We start from the raw sequence: 18,166 nt of genomic DNA, 5'->3' as shown, positions 1-18,166 counted from the left end.
GCCCAGTCACGCAACCATTCATGGGTATTGCTCTCCACCCCACCCCCAACCCACCCAATTCTGACCCCAACCAAATCACTATTCCTCCGCCTTCCTATTCTCCTGCCGCTGTTCCAGTCTTGAATGCCCTTTAGAAAAGCCCACAGCTGCCCTCTATGCCTCTCTTGCTATTCTCTGGTACCCATCGCTGCCTCCTTATGAGCAACCCCAACTGCCCCATCCTCCTCTCTTGCCAACCTTCCTGTCCAGAGCACCCATTGGGGGCTAACCTTGCCAACCTCCTTCCTATCCCACTCACACCACCCACCACCTGGACGCTAGCAGGGGATCAAACACTGTCCCTCTCCACATTTCCCCCCAGAATGTCAATTCTCTTGCGAACAAGAGGGGTTCTCCAAAGGTCAGTTGATCTGATGACTTCTATGAGCCTAACATTCATTCAATCTGTTTTCCCTTTCAAATAGTTGTGGAACTCTCGATTCCATCAAGTTGCATGCACTGTGAATATTCCCTAGAAAACAAACAGTTACTTATATAATATTCTGCTGTGGTTGTTTATTATATATATGTCAGGTAAACAGAAACCCTTATGTTAAAAGGGAGGTCAATATAGAATAGTGCATGAAAGGTGAGGTGGGTATAATCAATGCAGTTTTGTACTTGACTGTTCCAATGCTCTCCTGGCTTCCCCACCCAAATTGGTATCTGATTTTCCTCAAGCCTCAAGTTCCTTCGGATGTTTTTGGTACCTTAAAATATTGAAAGTTGTTTTAGTAATTTTTGAGGTCTGGCTGAGATTAGGGGAGATATGGGCCATGTCAAGTCTGATAGAGCAGTGAAGCAGGCTGGGCCAGGATCTGTTTGGAGAGGTGGAGAGATTTATAGAATGTTACAGCACAGAAGGCAGCCATTGAAAGTGACTATTGAATCTGCTTCCACTACCCTTTCAGATAGTGCATTCTAGATCGTAACAACTCACTGCGTAAAAAGATTTCTCCTCATCTCCCCTTTGGATCTTTCATCAATTATCTTAATCCGTGTTCTCTGCTCATTGACCCTTCTGCCAGTGGAAACAGTTTCTCCCTATCTACTCTATCAAAACCTTTCATAATTTTGAACACTTCTATTAAATCACCCCGTAATCTTATTTGCTCTAAAGAGAACAATCCCAATACATCACTGAAGTATCTCATCCCTGGTACCATTTAGGTCAAAAAAAGGCTAAACAACCATGCAAAAGATTTTTTTTTAAAGTATCAATAAATTCTAAAATAATTTTAAAATAGAAAGCTAAAATATAAACAAAAATGGGTAGGCAAGAATGGTAAAGAGACAAAATTAAAGGTACTTTATCTGAATGCGCGCAGCATTCGTAAGATAGATGAACTGACGGCACTAATAGAAACAAATGGGTATGGTCTTGTGGCCATTACAGAGACGTGGTTGCAAGGTGACCAAGGTTGGGAGCTAAATATTCAGGGTTATTTAACATTTCGGAAGGATAGGAAAAAAGGTAAAGGTGGTGGAGTAGCTCTGTTAATAAAGATTGAAATTGGTGTAATAGTGAGGAATGATCTTGGTTCAGAAGATCAAGATGTCGAATCAATTTGGGTGGAGGTAAGAAATCACTGGTGGGAGTAGTATATAGGTTCCCTAACAGTAGCTACGCTGTCGGGCAAAATATTAATCAGGAAATAAAGGGGGCTTGTAAAAAAGGTAATGCAATAATCATGGACGATTTTAACTTTCATAGATTGGACAAATCAAATTGGCAAAAGTAGCCCTGAGGAGGAGTTCATAGTGTATTCGGGACTGTTTCTTAGACCAATGCATCATGGAACCAACCAGGGAACAGGCCATTTTGTATCTGATAATGGGTAACAAAACAGGATTAATGAATGATCTCAAAATAAAGGATCCCTTGGGAAGCAGTGATCATAATATGCAGTTTGAGAGAGGATCTTAGATCTGAAACTACTGTATTAAACTTAAATAAGGGCAATTACAAAGGAATGATGGCGGAATTGGCTAAAGTGGACTGTGTAAACAGATTAGATGGTATGATGGTGGATAAGCAGTGGGAAACATTTAAAAAGATATTTTATGACTCGCAACAAAAATATATCCGTGAGGAGGAACGACTCCACAAAAAGGGTGAATCAACCATGGCTAACTAAGAAAGTAAAGGATGATATCAGGTTAAAAGAAAAAGCATACAAAACGGCAAAGATTACTGGTAAGCCCGAAGATTGGGAAAACTTTAAAAACCAAAAGGATGGCAAAGAATAATAAAAAGGGAGAAAATACATTATGAGTAAACTAGCAAGAAATATAAAACTGACAGTAAAAGCTTCTACGAGTATATAAAAAGGAAGAGGGTAGCTAAAGTAAACATTGGTCCCTTAGAGGATGAGACTGGGGAAATAATAATGGAAAACAAGGAAATGGAAGAGGAATTGAACAGGTATTTTATATCTGTCTTCACAGCAGAAGACACTAATAATATACCAATAATAGTAGAAAATCAAGGGGCAAAGGGGAAGGAGGAACTAAAAACAAATCACTAGAGAAAAGGTACTAAGCAAACTAATGGGTCTAAAGGCTGACAAGTCCCCTGGATCTGATGGCTTGCAACCAAGGATCTTGAAGGAAGTGGCTACAGAGATAGTGGATGCATTGGTTCTAATCTTCCAGAATTCACTTGATTCTGGAACGGTCCCAGCAGATTGGAAAAGCGCAAACGTAACACCCCTATTCAAGAAGGGAGTGAGACAGAAGGCAGGTAACTTATAGACCAGTTAGCTTAACATCTGTCATTGGGAAAATGCTAGAATCCATTATTAAGGAAGTAGTAGCAGGACATTTGGAGACTCATAATACAATCAAGGAGAGTCAACATGGTTTTATGAAGGGGAAATCATGTCTGACAAATTTATTGGAGTTCTTTGAGGAAGTAATGGGCAGGGTGGATAAAGGTGAACAAGTGGATGCAGTATATTTGGATTACCAAAAGGCATTTGATAAGGTACCACATAAAAGGTTACAGCACAAGATAAGACCTCATGGTTTTGGGGGTAATATACTGGCATGGATAGAGGATTGGCTAACTAACAGAAAACAAAGTCGGGATAAAAGGGTCATTTTCAAAATGGCAGTCTGTAACTAGTGGGGTGCCGCAGGGATCAGTGCCGGGGCCTCAACTATTTACAATATATATCAATGACTTGGATGAAGGAACAGAGTGTATTGTGGCCAAATTTGCTGATGATACAAGGATAGGTGGAAAAGCAAGTTGTGATGAGGACACAAAGTATCTACAAAGGGATATTGACAGGTTAAGTGAATGGGCAAAAATTTGGCAGATGGAATATAATGTGGGAAAATGTGAAGTCATCCACTTTTGGAGGAAAAATAAAAAAGCAAAATATTATTTGAATGGAAAAATACTACAAAATGCTGCAGTACAGATGGATCTGGGTGTCCTTGTACATGAAACACAGGTGCAGCAGGTAATCCAGAAGGCAAATTGAATATTGGCCTTTATTTCCAGGGGGATGAAGTATAAAAGCAGGGAAGTCATGCTACAACTGTACAGGGTGCTGGTGAGACCACACATGGAGTACTGTGTACAGTTCTGGTACCCTTATTTAAGAAAGGGTTGCAGAAGTTTGGAACTCTCTTCCGCAAACGGCAATTGATACTAGCTCAATTGCTAAATTTAAATCGGAGATAGATAGCTTTTTGGCAACCAAGGGTATTAAGGGATATGGGTCAAAGGCAGGTATATGGAGTTAGATCACAGATCAGCCATGATCTTATCGAATGGTGGAGCAGGCACGAGGGGCTGAATGGCCTACTCCTGTTCCTACGTTCTTATGTTTCCTATATACTTGCATTGGAGGCAGTTCAGAGAAGGTTCACTAGGGTGATTCCAGGTATGGATGGGTTGTCTTATGAGGAAAGATTGAACAGGTTGGGTCTATACTCATTGGAGTTTAGAAGAATGAGAGGAGATCTTATTGAAACATACAAGATTCTGAGGCGACTCATTAGGGTAGATGCTGAGAGGATGTTACCCCTTCATGGGGGAATCTAAAACTAGGGGGCATAGTCTCAGAATAAGGGATCACCCATTTAAAACGGAAATGAGGAGGAATTTCTTCTCCCAGAGGGGCATGAATCTTTGGAATTTTTAACCACAAAAAGTGGTGGAGGCTGAGTCATTGAATACATTCAAGGCTGAGTTAGACAAATTTTTGATCAGCGAGGGAGTCAAAGGATATGGGGAAAAGGCAGGAAAGTAGAGTTGGAGTTGAGGTAAAAATCAAATCAGCCATGATCTCATTAAATGGCTCCTCTCCGCTCATGGTCTTATGGAAAAATGGGTAGAGCAAAAATAAAAAAGGCAGCATATGTATTCTTGTGAAATAACTTTGGGATCTAACTGATGCAGGCTAAGTACATCACAATCATCATGGACCAAATCAGCAATGCTGGAGGCACTCTACCATCCTGCACATTTGTTCTCTATAATCAGACACAAAACTTTTAACAGTGCAGACAGAGCAAATATTGCTATATGTGCCTGCATAACAAACATCAGATTGTGACTTTCCTGCAACCAATAGCAGAAAACAAAACTGGCAATACTGTAAGTACTATGAGAACTGGTACAGCTTCATACATTGTAAAGGGGAACTGCATTCATTTGAACTACTATACAATCATGAATATTACACTAAGAAATTATTTATTTACTGGTCAAAGTCTGCAAGTCACTAGTCACTTTAAAGCACGAAATACAAGAACTGTTCAGAGGTAACTTGGAACATTTGCACGGAAGTCCTTATGAACGAACACCATGAATTGGGAATACTGCCCATAGCTATCTATCACCATTCCCAATGTCACTGAAAAATACATGCTTCCAGTGCTTATGTAAAATGCATGTTTCCATTCTGCCTCCAAACATCAGTTTCAAAATCTAATACAGAATAAAAAAGGACCAAGAGGTGCCATTAAGAGCGCACTAAGATGTGCAACAGTTTAATCATTCCGACATATACATCTTTTCTTCGAGGTCCTTTCAATTGGAAGGTAGTGTCAGGAAACCAGTCAATCAGAAAACTTCATAAATGGCAAGGGGAGAAAATACATTTTTAAAATAACTTCATTGTCTCGATTGAGACAGTGAACTGTTCAAGGTTCATTCTTTTGGTTATATCATCTTGATCCCGCAAATCAGATTACCTTGAGCCTCTGCAGAAATCAGACTTATAGAATTTTCCAATAATCTTAAAATATTCTCAAAGCTGCAGTAACAATATTACAATTATAAATCCTATTACACAAGTACTATTGAGTGTTTGTCCAGATAGTATCATAAGTTACAAAAGCTAACAAAAATAAATTGGAATCTCAACTTTTAATTAATATATACTATACACACATACAATAAATAATGAAAGGGACAAATTGCCATGACTAATTTAATTTGGAGATTCACATATTTATGAACAACTTTAGCTTTGTTCTCAGGTCAACTGAACCACTTTGCAATCAACTCCCATTATCTATTACATTGTAAATTCAGTACATGGGGCATATATTGCATCTATAGATCATAAATACCTGAAGCACCAGTTACTCCTGTAGGTGTTGCTATGATGGGTATTTTCAATGTTAAAAGTATTATGCTTCCCTGTCACATTCTCACAACTATTTGATAGAATAAAGCACCCTGTGATTGTACAATAGGGCCACTGGTTCCCACAAAACCACTCAAAATACTTTGAAAATTCTCATCTGCCATTTTTCCCCTCAATAACTTAAATTTTATATGTCCAAACAAAGGGTTTATACAAAAAAATTAAAAACACATTTCATAACAACATGATTGAGTTTATCAATTCAATTTTTTGTTGTTACCTTCAATGAAGTTTTTTTTTTACATGCAGGCTTCAGCCTCATCCAAAACCCCGGGCTTGGATTTGTCATTTCCCCCAAGACTTGTGACTCTGAGTTGATTTTGGATTGTGTAGTCCGAGCATGTGGAGCACACCTAATATCCCAGGATGCATTAGTACCAATCAACTGTATTGATGGGGTAGTTTCTATTCAGGTCTTTCAGAATTTTGAAGAAAAGCCAAAGGACAAATTTCAAAAAAACTTAATTCATGTAAAATTTACTTGTGTTTTTTCTAACGCAGAGAGCGGGTGGGTGTTTGTGCATGAGGGCACACGCGCATGCATGCGCTGAGACAGGAAAAAGTTACTGTTCTGATTATATACCTGTTGTAGTTTATGTTATGTGTTCTATAAACTTCAGGAAGTTTATTCAATTAAAGGGAGAGGGTAGAAAAGTCACTAGCGTCAGAGACACAGACATGCAAAAAGATATCTCACAGATCAACACACTTGTAAACATGCTGGTGACCACTGCAAGTAAACATTTCTTTGTGTTTGTTCAATTCATTTTTACAAAGAAGATTTTTCCCAATCCAAATTCTTTGTCCATTTGAAGAAGGTGCGCACTTGATGGTCAGTTGCAAATTTAAAAAAAAACCTAAAGCTATAAGTGGACTAGCAGTGTTTAACTGCAGTGACCAACCTTCCATTGATTATTATCCTTGCTATTGTTAATCAATACCAATTGTCAATAAATACTACCTTGTCTACGTGGAAAATTAAATCCAGCTCACAGACGTTCTCAAAACATTTGTCTAATGTTTCCACAAATACCTGTCAAAAGAAATAAGAATTTTTTTTTAAAAGGTTAAAAGTTGGTTTTAAAGTAATTTTACTTTATTTGTAAGACAAAATACAAAACTGAATTTCAATTATTATAAAAAAACTTCTGGATTATTTGCAAAGTGAGTTATTTGTGAACAGCAGTCATGGGAAAAGATAGAACTTTAGAAATTATCCATGAGGCTTCGTCAAAGTGACTCAGTGAAGACCAATTTCACAGGTGTGAATATGTAAGTGAGATTTTAAAAAAACAAATTTTTAACGAGACTCCTAAATAACTTAAAAGTAGTTTCAAAAATTCCTTACCAAATCATTAAAGATAGTTCAAGTACTGAGGGAAGGGTTATGTTACACAAACAACCTTGGATCAGTGTGTTCTGACAGTTCTCAGCTGTCAGTGTTGGAGTATCACTACCACATGGAGATTTGGTGTAATGTTCCATCCTGGAGGTTCGATAACAAAGAAAAACAACTGGGATAGACAAGGGTGCCACGTTTGAATCACAAGTTCTCTCTGATCATGAAGCAGCATTTGATAGTGGTTATGGAGAAGTGGTCTGTAGGAGTTAAGGTGCGATCATCAAACTGAATAAGGCAGATGTGGGTTGGAGGGGTGAATTCCTTCAAAGAAAAGCTAGCATATTAATTCCTGGGATGAGGGTTGTCCTATGAAGAGAGGTTGAGTAGAATGGGCCTATACTCTCTGGAGTTTAGATGAATGAGAAGGGATCTCATTGAAACATATAAGATTATGAGTGGTCTTGACAGGGTAGATGCTGAGAGATTGTTTCCCCTAGCTAGAGAGTCTAGAACTAGTGGGCATAGTCGCAGGATAAGGGATTGGCCATTCAAGACTGAGATGAGGAGGAATTTCTTCACGCAGAGGGTTATGAATCTTTGGAATTCACTACCCTAGAGGGCTGTGGGTGCTGAGTCATTGAATATATTCAAGGCTGAGATGGATAGATTTTTGGACTCGAGGGGAATCAAGGGATAGGGGATTGGGCAGGAAAGTGGAGTTGAGGTCGAAGATCAGCCATGATCTGATTGAAAGGCGGAGGAGACTCGAGGGGCCCTATGGCCTACACCTGCTCCTATTTCTTATGTTCTTATGATTTTTTTGGGGAAACTAAAAAGTTCAACAGGTGGTGGTCCCATCAGTTCCATCTGGTTGCCACTTTCAGTGCCATTTACAGTAGCTGTCTACTTTCATAAATCATTTCTGACCAACAGATTAAGGTGTGTGAAAACAGTATGACAATATTTGTCAACACACAAATGGAATGGTTCACATCTTGTGGGTCCATTCATACCTGCTATTCCACATGATTTTATGGGAGGGAATATGTTTTTGGTGCTCTTTACTAGGTGGATAATAGCATCCATCAGAAATCGATGTGTCAAATGTAAAAAATTAGTCTTCAGTAGAGAAAAACAAAGTACAGTAGAGCAGATATAAAACATGGGCTCATGCATAAAAAAAACTGTTTTGGGTTATTCCTTGGAGTGGATACACACTTCCCCCCCCCCTCCCCCAGCCATAGGATTCATATTCGCAGATATCAACTGCACTTCATGTTCCTGTTTGCACACTATACCTCTATGCTAAACTGGGTTGGGTGCCCATCAGGACATATTCAAGTATCAAAATACTGAGTCATCTTTTCACAACCCAGAACATCCTGAACAATCATTTTGTTCAATGTTGAATGTGCAAAGCAAAATTAGAGAATTTCATAGAAAAAGACAATTTTATTTTCAGTAACCTGTAAAAATTAAATCCAGCTTTGGCTCAAAACAAAAAAGATGGGGGAGAAAAAAAACTGAAACAGGGACTAAAGTCACAAAACAACAAGGCTTTGTACAACCACAATTCTACGGGCTGTTGATCTCAGCTGTGCTATCAAGGGAGATGAAGTGGCAGCATGGCACCATACCACAATAAACCAGCTCAGGAATGAGACTTGGGAGCAGCAATTTGCTTCTACAGAACACTCTCATATCCCAAGTTTTGTTTTTATCAAATTATTAAAAACACATTTGGAAGGCTACCAATCAACATATGCAAGCTTTCCAAACTGTTTTCTTCACTCCAACTCAAGTGGCCTTGTGTAGACTACCCTTAAAGTTAGCTTGACCTTGACATTTCAATTACTGTACACATGTCCCAAAGCGGTATAATCACAAGAATACAAAATGCACTGTCTACTGAGTTGTCACCTTTTTGAATTCATTGTTGTAAGTTCATTTTTTCTGATGTACAATAATCTTAAAATTAGTAAAAACAAAATATAGTAAAATTAAAACGGGCATGGCAATAGCGACCACTCATGCTCAACATCCATTATGAATCTACATCAAAAACAGATAAACCGAGTGGAAAGGCGGTTTCTGAATACTCCATGAAAAACTTTTGTTTTAAAAGGAACCCAGTTATTGGCTTCACTACCAGAAATAACCATAAAACCCAGGACTCAATCCAAATATCAAAGCAATGCTTAGACATTGATGATTTTCAGGAAAATTATCAATATTTGTCTGACAAAACGGTCAATGTTGTGAGCTCGGGAAAAAATGTGAACACTTTATATTAATCACTACTGCACACAACCCTGATTGTGTTGTTGAGAACATAAATGGAAAATCAATTGGGAGTATGGTTTAAATGAGGAATCTGTATAATCACAATCCATACAGCTCAGTTTAGATAGTTGAAAACAGTCATCTAAACTGATGTCAGTCTTTCACAATGTAACGAAGTCATAAATTTGACAAGTATAAAACACAACTACAATTTTCCACACAAAAAAAAGAGGAATGGTCCTTAGAGATAAACAGAGAGAATGAGAACGAACGCAAACAAAAAGAAAGCGCGCGAGAAAAAGAAAATGTATATAGCACCTCATCACATCCTCAGGACTTCCCAATCAGCCACTGTTGTTATGTAGACAAACAAGGTTCCACAAACAATGATTCTGTTTTTTTGGTGATGTTTTTTTTAAAAATTGAGGGAAGAATGTTGGCCAGGACACCAGGAGAGTTCCCTGCTCTTCTTTGAATAGCACACACAGGGCCATGGTTTGATGTCTAATCTGAAAGACAGCACTTCCCTCAATATTAAATGTCAGTAGGTTATGTGCTCAAGTCCTGAAGTAGAGCTTGAACACACAACCTTCCAAAAAGGAGAGCGTGCTGCCAATTGAGCTAACTTGGCTCCGAAATACACTGGGGGATTTTCCCAAATTTTGAAAGGAAACCTCATTTTTCATGGGATGTCTTTTTCCTTGTCTGAAGAATAGCACATGTTTCAGTTTGTTATAATACATGAGCACAGCAGGGTTGAGATGATATAATAAACTAAAAGAGCTAAGTGTGATTTACTAAGGTCATCCAACATGTGTTGAATTTTGAAACACTGCCCTACTACCATCACTCTACATAATGTGTGTGTTATTAAACCATTGACCACTTAAGTGAACAAAAGCCTGTTTAAAGTGAACAGCAAGCTCCTGTGATTGTACAATTCAAACTACTATTGTACAAACTAATCAACACTGCATTGCACATTAATTGGAAATAACTTAATACATAATTGTACAAGCAAGGTTTGCAAGCGCTATTTCACAGAGGCAAATGGATACTTGTAAGTGAATTATATGGCAGTACATCAAGTGCTGGAAACTCATGCAGTTTACGACCATTTGAACTCAGATTTGAGATTGGACTATCCCCTTGTAATTCACCAAGCATGATTTAGCATATATACGATATTGTACATTTTTGTTTCAAATTGTTGTGGTCTGTTTTTGATGGGAGTTATTTTCAAAGTGATCTGGAGAGACCAAGGTCACAAGATGCATCAACTGCATGGGAGCTGAACAAGCATGGGATCGAGTGACAGGATCCACAGTATTAATAAGGTTATATTTGGCAGGTGACAGGCTGTGACATGAAACAGAATACATTCCCCCAAACAAGTTGTCAATCCCAACCACACCATCAGAGGAACTCACCAGATAAGGTGCTGGGCCACTGGGAAGGGAAGAAGAAAAAGTTACAAACAATTAAATACATCACACATTCTTTTGTGTCAATTATTCCAAGATCATTAAATGAAAAAAATCTTTTAAAAGTGATTTATTTAGAAAAGTATAAACTGTAAGAGTGATGGATGCTGTGGGAAAAGTGTTCAGTGAAAATTCATCAAAAAACATAAATGGGGGAAAAAACAAAAGCCTCTCTCTCCTTCCTTTTAGGTTGGACCTTCCCAATGACCCAGGAACTTATCTGGTAAATTCCTCTGAGGGCTTGCTCTGACAATGACATTCTATAACCAGCCACCAGGGAGTTCATGGATTTTGCCCCTCTTTTGAATGAAAAGGCGCCTGGCTTCCATTCAGTCACTCCAAAAGTTTAACCAAAGTTTCACAAAGCGCATTGTGATAAGTGTTAATTCATGTCCTGCTGCTCCTGGCACAATGACATTTTATTTTTTAAAAACAATCTCATCTTGAAAAAACATTAGGAATATACTTTTTTTTTAAAAAGTGCTTATTGACGGTGAAACAGTTATTGAGAATGTATGCTGCAGCAATTTCTAGCTTATAGCTCCCCTTATAGGTCTTACCGTGGAACTACAATGGATAAGGTCAATCATAAAGCAAATCCAACTGGAACAGAGAGTATAAATCTGGTCAATCTGTAGAAATTCCAATGTTTATACTATATTATGTATGGACAGCAACAGCAGTGAAATCTAACATTGATAGCAGCATTCCAGCTACTTACTAGGAAATATTACCAGAGCAAACCAGAACTGCAAAAGTAAAATCAAAGTTTTGTTTCACATGAAATAAAAAAAAATTAGCAAGTGAGATTTTGATTTGTACTTCAATTGCATTTACTGCAATACTTTTAAATCAATCAGGTATCCATAAAACACTAAAATATCTATCAAAGTTTAGCTTAAATTGAGGAATAATAAATACTTGGATGTGATTTAAAGATACTGATCATTTTAAGGATTTCGACCATCAATATTCAAACTAAAGTCACAAACCCTAATGACGTCTGAGGCAATCCCAAAGGGTTGGCAAGGTCATAAAATTTATAACCATATGTCGCCATATTTCTGGATTTTGCGATACTTGCTAACTTACTGGCCCATTATTTCTGTTGCGTGTACTGTTTTATGTAATTATAGCACTGGGTTTCCTTCAGGTATCTGACAATGTCATTCTGAAGTTAGGACATGGGGTACCATGGAAACGTAATATTTCTAGGACGTTTTCCCACACAGAAAAGTTTGAAAACCACTGACTAACAAACTCAGTACTGTTATCGTCTGAACAGCAACATCATATTTTCTTAAACGCACTCTTATGGTATCTGTTTTAATTTTATGGAGTATTTTTAATTAATTTGGATCAGTTTTTACACCAAAGAGCTGTTAGTGAGTTCCATGCAATGGTGACATTTACACTACAAAATTAACCAGCACAATTTCACTGCTACAAGTTTATCAAGAAATAATTTGCTGTTGATTACTAAAAATTCCAGATTAGTACATTAGCACTTCATTCCTTGTGAAGTCATCAGATTGGCTGTGGGGGGGCGGGGAGGGAAGTGAGAAGAAAACCTGTTCTTTTGTGCCTACAACTTAGAATTGAAAACTGTACATACATTTACGTTGAATAGATTTCATTTTGCAGATCTTAAGTGGGATGGCGTTGCAAGGAACCATTCAATACTGTCGAATGGAAATCAGACCTACACTATTGGAACAAAAGCAAAATATTGACCTGGGGTCAGTATTAGGATCACTGCTCTTTTTTATATACATATTAATGACCTGGAGTTGGGTATAGAGGGCATAATTTCAAAGTTTGCAGATGACACAAAACTCAAATGTAGTAAACAATGTGGAGGATAGAAACAGACTTCAGGAATGGCCTCCTCCTATGCTATCACTATTATGAATGCTGGAAATCAAATAAAAACAGAAAATGCTGGAAATACTTAAAATCAGGCAGCATCTGTGGAAAAAGAAACGGAGTTAACGTTTTGATGACCGGTCGTCAGAATAAGAACGGAAGCAATAGGAGCAGGAGTAGGCCATACAGTCCCTTGAGCCTGCTCCGCCATTCAATATACTCAAGGACTCAGCATCCACAGCCCTCTGGGGTAGAGAATTCCAAATATTCACAACCCTCTGAGTGAAGAAATTCCCCCTTGTCTCAGTCTTAAATGACCGACCCCTTATCCCAAGACTATGACCCCTAGTTCTAGAACTGGAAGAAGTTAAAGAAGTTAAAGTTTTTAAAGCAAGAGCAAAGCCAGGCAAAAAGGAAGGGAGGAGAACAAAAGGCAAGGTTCTATGATAGGGTGGAGGGCAGGATTGAATAAATGACCAAAGGGATGATGCAAGGCAAGGAGGGTGGTAATGGGACAAAAAGATGGGTCTAGAGGGTAACCCAGGGCTGAGTGCCCACAAAACAGGAACCCTATCTCAAAAGATGGTAGTTACCAAAAGAATTAACAGGCAAGTTAGAAAAAAAAATCTTTGCAGTGTGGTGAGAATGTGGAGTGGTCCTCCACAAACTGCTGTTGAAGCACAGTCTAAGTACTTTTAATAATGGAATTAGATAGTGGCTTGAAAAAGAGGAATATGGGCTTGGGAGTAACTAGGGGAGTGGAATTGGATCATGTGGCTCATTTGGAGAAAATTATCAGTGCAGGTTTGGAGCCAAATTGCCTGTTTCTATGCTGTAGCATTCTATGACTGTTGTGATCATTTATGGCATATTTAGTCCAACAGTGAGGGGACAAAAATCTTCTGATGCCGGCAAGTGTCCAACATGAAATGGTTTGGATAGTCTTGACCCAGATACCAGCGGGGTCCACAGTACAATAAAAAAACAAGCTGCCTACAACTGGCACACAGAGACCTTAGGGATGGTTGATGTGAGAAAAAGAAAAATTCTCAAGTGATGCAGTAGCCAGTGCTCTTGTGAAGTTGGAGTAAAGGCATATTGTTGAGGCAAAGTTTTAGTCTCACTGGCTGTCCTATACTTATGTTGGAGTGTTCAATGCTGACCATCTACAGGATGCACTGCAGCAACTTGCCAAGGTTTCTTCGACAGCACCTCACAAACCCGTGACCTCTACCATCTAGAAGGACAAGGGCAGCAGGTACATGGGAACAACACCACCTGCACGTTCCCCTCCAAGTCTCTCACCATCCCAACTTGGAAATATATCGCCGTTCCTTCATCGTCGCTGGGTCAAAATCCTGGAACTCCCTACCTAACAGCACTGTGGGAGAACCTTCACCACAACCTTCTCGAGGGCAATTAGAGATGAGCAATAAATGCTGGCCTTGCCAGCGATGCCCACATCCCATGAACAAATACATTTTAAAAAACACTAGGGTTGAGAATTTAACCCCCAAGAACAGGTGGGAGGTCAAAATTGTAGGTTTTTAAAATAGTGACCACAAGCCGGCTCCAACGAGGCCATTTCCGAGTTTAACGGAGTAGTTTGGATGCGCACATGCAGCCGAATCGTGGAAGTCACGTCTCCAATTACTGATGGTGAGCGGATAGTTAGCAGGGCAATTTATCAACTTGAGATAGTTGACTTTGCTTTTTTTTAAAAAAACTGATTCTGGCACAGCCAAATTTAACGCCTCCAGCACAAGTTTCCCAGGCCTCGTGAATCTCATCAGTGAAATGGACACAAGATTCAGCCAAAGTTAATTTGAGCTTTTAAATTGGTGACTGATCCATCTCAATAAAGGCTCAGGTATTGCAGCTGGTCATTCAGTTCTATCGGACAAACGGGAGACAGAGCTTTCCCACGGGGAGATACCTTTACCAAAACTTTGGAGCCTCAAACTGACAAAACCAGGATTGGGGCGCAATGGATGTATTCGAGAGAACATCTGAAGAGGAAAATGACCATCCATGCCAGCGTCGTTGTGCTGTGTTGGGATCTGCAGGTGCACGAGAGCGAGAGAGAGGTGCGCAACAAGGGTCTGGAGAACAGATGGGAACAACAGAGGGGCTGAGGTCGCAGGAGGCACTATCCACGTGAAAGGATGTACAGGCAGAGGCTGATCTTCCTGGACCTCTCTGAGCAGTGTCTACGCAGGCTCAGATTAAGTCGACTGGTGGCCGCAGACATCTGCAGAATCCTTGAAGAGCTGCTCCCAGCTGGACCTGGTGGCCACACATTGCCCATCTCAGTAAAAGTAACCAATGCCCTCCATTTCTTTGCCTCAGGATCCTTCCAGGGTGCCACCAGTGACATCTCCAGGGTGTATCAGTCTTCTGCACACAAGTGTAAAAGGCAGGTAACGGATGGGTTATTTAGCAGAGCATCAGATTACGTGAAATGCCCCCGCTACGACAATAGCCAGAATGAGTGGTTGTGGGTTTCGCCTTGGTCTGGCTGCCCACAGGTGCAGGGTGCAATCAATTGCACACACATGGCAATCTGAGGACCACCACATGAGCCAGGAATCTTCATAAACCAAAAGGGCTATCCCTCCATCAATGCACAGCTGGTGTGCGACCACAAGATAGAATCATAGAATCATAGAAGTTTACAACATGGAAACAGGCCCTTCGGCCCAACATGTCCATGTCGCCCAGTTTATACCACTAAGCTAGTCCCAATTGCCTGCACTTGGCCCATATCCCTCTATACCCATCTTACCCATGTAACTGTCCAAATGCTTTTTAAAAGACAAAATTGTACCCGCCTCTACTACTGCCTCTGGCAGCTCGTTCCAGACACTCACCACCCTTTGAGTGAAAAAATTGCCCCTCTGGACCCTTTTGTATCTCTCCCCTCTCACCTTAAATCTATGTCCCCTCGTTATAGACTCCCCTACCTTTGGGAAAAGATTTTGACTATCTACCTTATCTATGCCCCTCATTATTTTATAGACTTCTATAAGATCACCCCTAAACCTCCTACTCTCCAGGGAAAAAAGTCTCAGTCTATCCAACCTCTCCCTATAAGTCAAACCATCAAGTCCCGGTAGCATCCTAGTAAATCTTTTCTGCACTCTTTCTAGTTTAATAATATCCTTTCTATAATAGGGTGACCAGAACGGTACACAGTATTCCAAGTGTGGCCTTACTAATGTCTTGTACAACTTCAACAAGACATCCCAACTCCTGTATTCAATGTTCTGACCAATGAAACCAAGCATGCCGAATGCCTTCTTCACCACCATAGAAAGATGCGATTCCCTGGCAGCTGTCATGATGGGTTCATTCTGCACCAGTCCAACATTCCAAACTTCTTCTAAACAGGAGTCAGACTTAAGGGCTGACTTGTTGGAGACAAGCGATACCCTCTGCAAACATGGCTCATGACACTTGAGGAACCCCATCAACGAGGCACAACAGCGAATCAACCAAAGCCACATGACCACCAGGGTGTCACTGAGCAAGCCATAAGCACGTTGAATAGGCGCTTCAGGTGCCTGGATGGGTCTGGAGGCACCCTTCTGTATTCCCCAATGAGGGTCTCCAGAATAATAGTGATGTGCTGCGTCCTGTTCAACACAGCGCAGCAGAAAGGCTCAGAGGTGGAGGAGGAGGAAGGCGCTCGTCAATCATCCTCTGTTGGCAACATTGAAGAGGACGAGAACCATGAAGATGGGGCACCCATCGGAAGACCATCAGCGCACATTGCTGCCCGCGATGCCCTCATCTCTCACAGGTTCTCATAACAGTGGCAAAAGATACACATTGAGATACTCAGGCCAGCTGGCACAACCACTACCAACGCCCCACCCCGTACTCCTTTGCACAAAACAATCCTTCAACCACATACATGCACTGCACATTCACCCAATGGGTACCATGTATTAACATTCATCATGAAGCAAATGAAAGGGCGACTTATGACTCATGACGCAATAATGGCCAAGACGTGGAAGTGGTACTAATCAATACATTTAATGTACCAATCCAAGAGGAAACTTCACAACATAACATTTCTTCAAATATCCTTGCACATACCCTTGGTGGACTACAATTGCTTGAACCTATGCTTCCTACCGCTTCTATGTGGTGCATCCCCTGTGGCTTCAGCAGAGGGTAGTGGCAGGCTGCTCAGGTCCTGCCCTTACAATTGACATCCTTTAGGCCTATGACCGCTACGTTTTGGAGCCCATGAGGGCCCTGCCAAAGATTGCTTCACCTGCACCTGCGTAGGGACAGAGTCAGCCATCAGGAAATGAGGCAGCATTTTGGATACTGGTTGAGGGGTTGACAGGTGAGACGTGGGAAGTTCCCACTTCCATATTCCCATTTGCCATCATCCTTCTCCCAGGCCAGCGCCGCAACACTCCCACCACTCTGCTGGACAGCAGCTTGGTAAACATATGTGCCGCGTTTTAAGGCCATGAATAAGGGCTCTGACATCCCGTTGAAGGCTGCAGACATCTCCTGCATGGCCGTGGTCATGACCTGCATAGACTCATTTGAGAGCTGTGCTTGAAGCTCCATGGCAGACATTCTCGCAATTAACTGCGATATCAATCCACTAATGCTGGAGGTGGACTCCTGCATCCTTTCTGCTACTGTGGAGAGTGTACGTGGCACATTTTCCAGTACCTCGTAAAAGCGCAGAATTGTTCATTCTCAACGACAGCCCCCAGGGTTCAGCACCTGTGTCCAGCTGAGCAGAGCTTGGAGAGGAGTGTGTCCTTCAACGGGGACTCTCCACAGTTGCCCCTGCCACCAGTGTCCGCTCGTGCTCACTTGTGAGTTGTGAATCACCAGGTGACAACCCAACTAACTGGTTAACAAGACCAACTGAAGAGAGTATCTGCACTGATGCACGGCTGTATGTCCTGTAACGGTGCACCCTCAGAAGGAATGAGGTCCTCCGAGGAATCAATATCATCCATCTCTGCACATTATTCTTCTACGCGCGAGGGCCCCGGAAGACAACACGGTGATATGAATTAGTTATGGCAAAGTAACAATCTTGCCAATCACCACACTCCAGTTTCTGATAGTTCAGTCATTGATTAAATAAAGTAATCATGTGTGAGAAATATGTTTAAGTCCTGTCACCAGGCATATGCGGGTTCAGAGTCTCCCAATCTCTGATGGATAGGAATGCAGATGTCCCACTTATCTCCATAGCCTCCTCCTCTGCATGTGTCAGCTGGACTATTTGTGGAAGTCCACCTCCAGTCCTCGCTCTCTCCTTCGCATTTTGCACTCTCATCTTCTACAAGGGGTGACAGAACAGACCTCAGTGCCTGAAGATAATTTATTCACCTGATGGATGCAGTGCATTGGGTGAGGGTCACAATTAGACAGATGCATCACATTACATAAGGATTGGGGTGAGTGGCAGTGGTGGGTGGATAAATGGGGAGATGCAG

General features: G+C 40.8%; 1 protein-coding gene across 4 annotated transcripts in view; it reads right to left on the bottom strand.

The window, feature by feature from the left end:
• Positions 1–18,166, bottom strand: part of LOC137320955 (AP-3 complex subunit sigma-1) — a 73,826-nt gene that overhangs the window by 29,458 nt on the left and 26,202 nt on the right. For 3 of the 4 annotated variants that reach the window (XR_010962682.1, XM_067982983.1, XM_067982985.1), the window contains exon 4: positions 6,670–6,741. The exons of the other annotated variant lie outside the window; for it this stretch is intronic. Coding sequence is in view for 2 of the 3 variants with exons in the window: in XM_067982983.1 (XP_067839084.1) it covers positions 6,670–6,741 (72 nt within the window). In the remaining variant the exon portion in view is untranslated. The remainder of the gene's footprint in view (positions 1–6,669; positions 6,742–18,166) is intronic. 4 annotated transcript variants of the gene reach the window in all.

This window comes from Heptranchias perlo, chromosome 4 (genome assembly GCF_035084215.1).
Source record: "Heptranchias perlo isolate sHepPer1 chromosome 4, sHepPer1.hap1, whole genome shotgun sequence".
NCBI classification, from domain to species: Eukaryota; Metazoa; Chordata; class Chondrichthyes; order Hexanchiformes; family Hexanchidae; genus Heptranchias; species Heptranchias perlo.
This window is presented reverse-complemented; position numbering and strand designations above follow the sequence as displayed.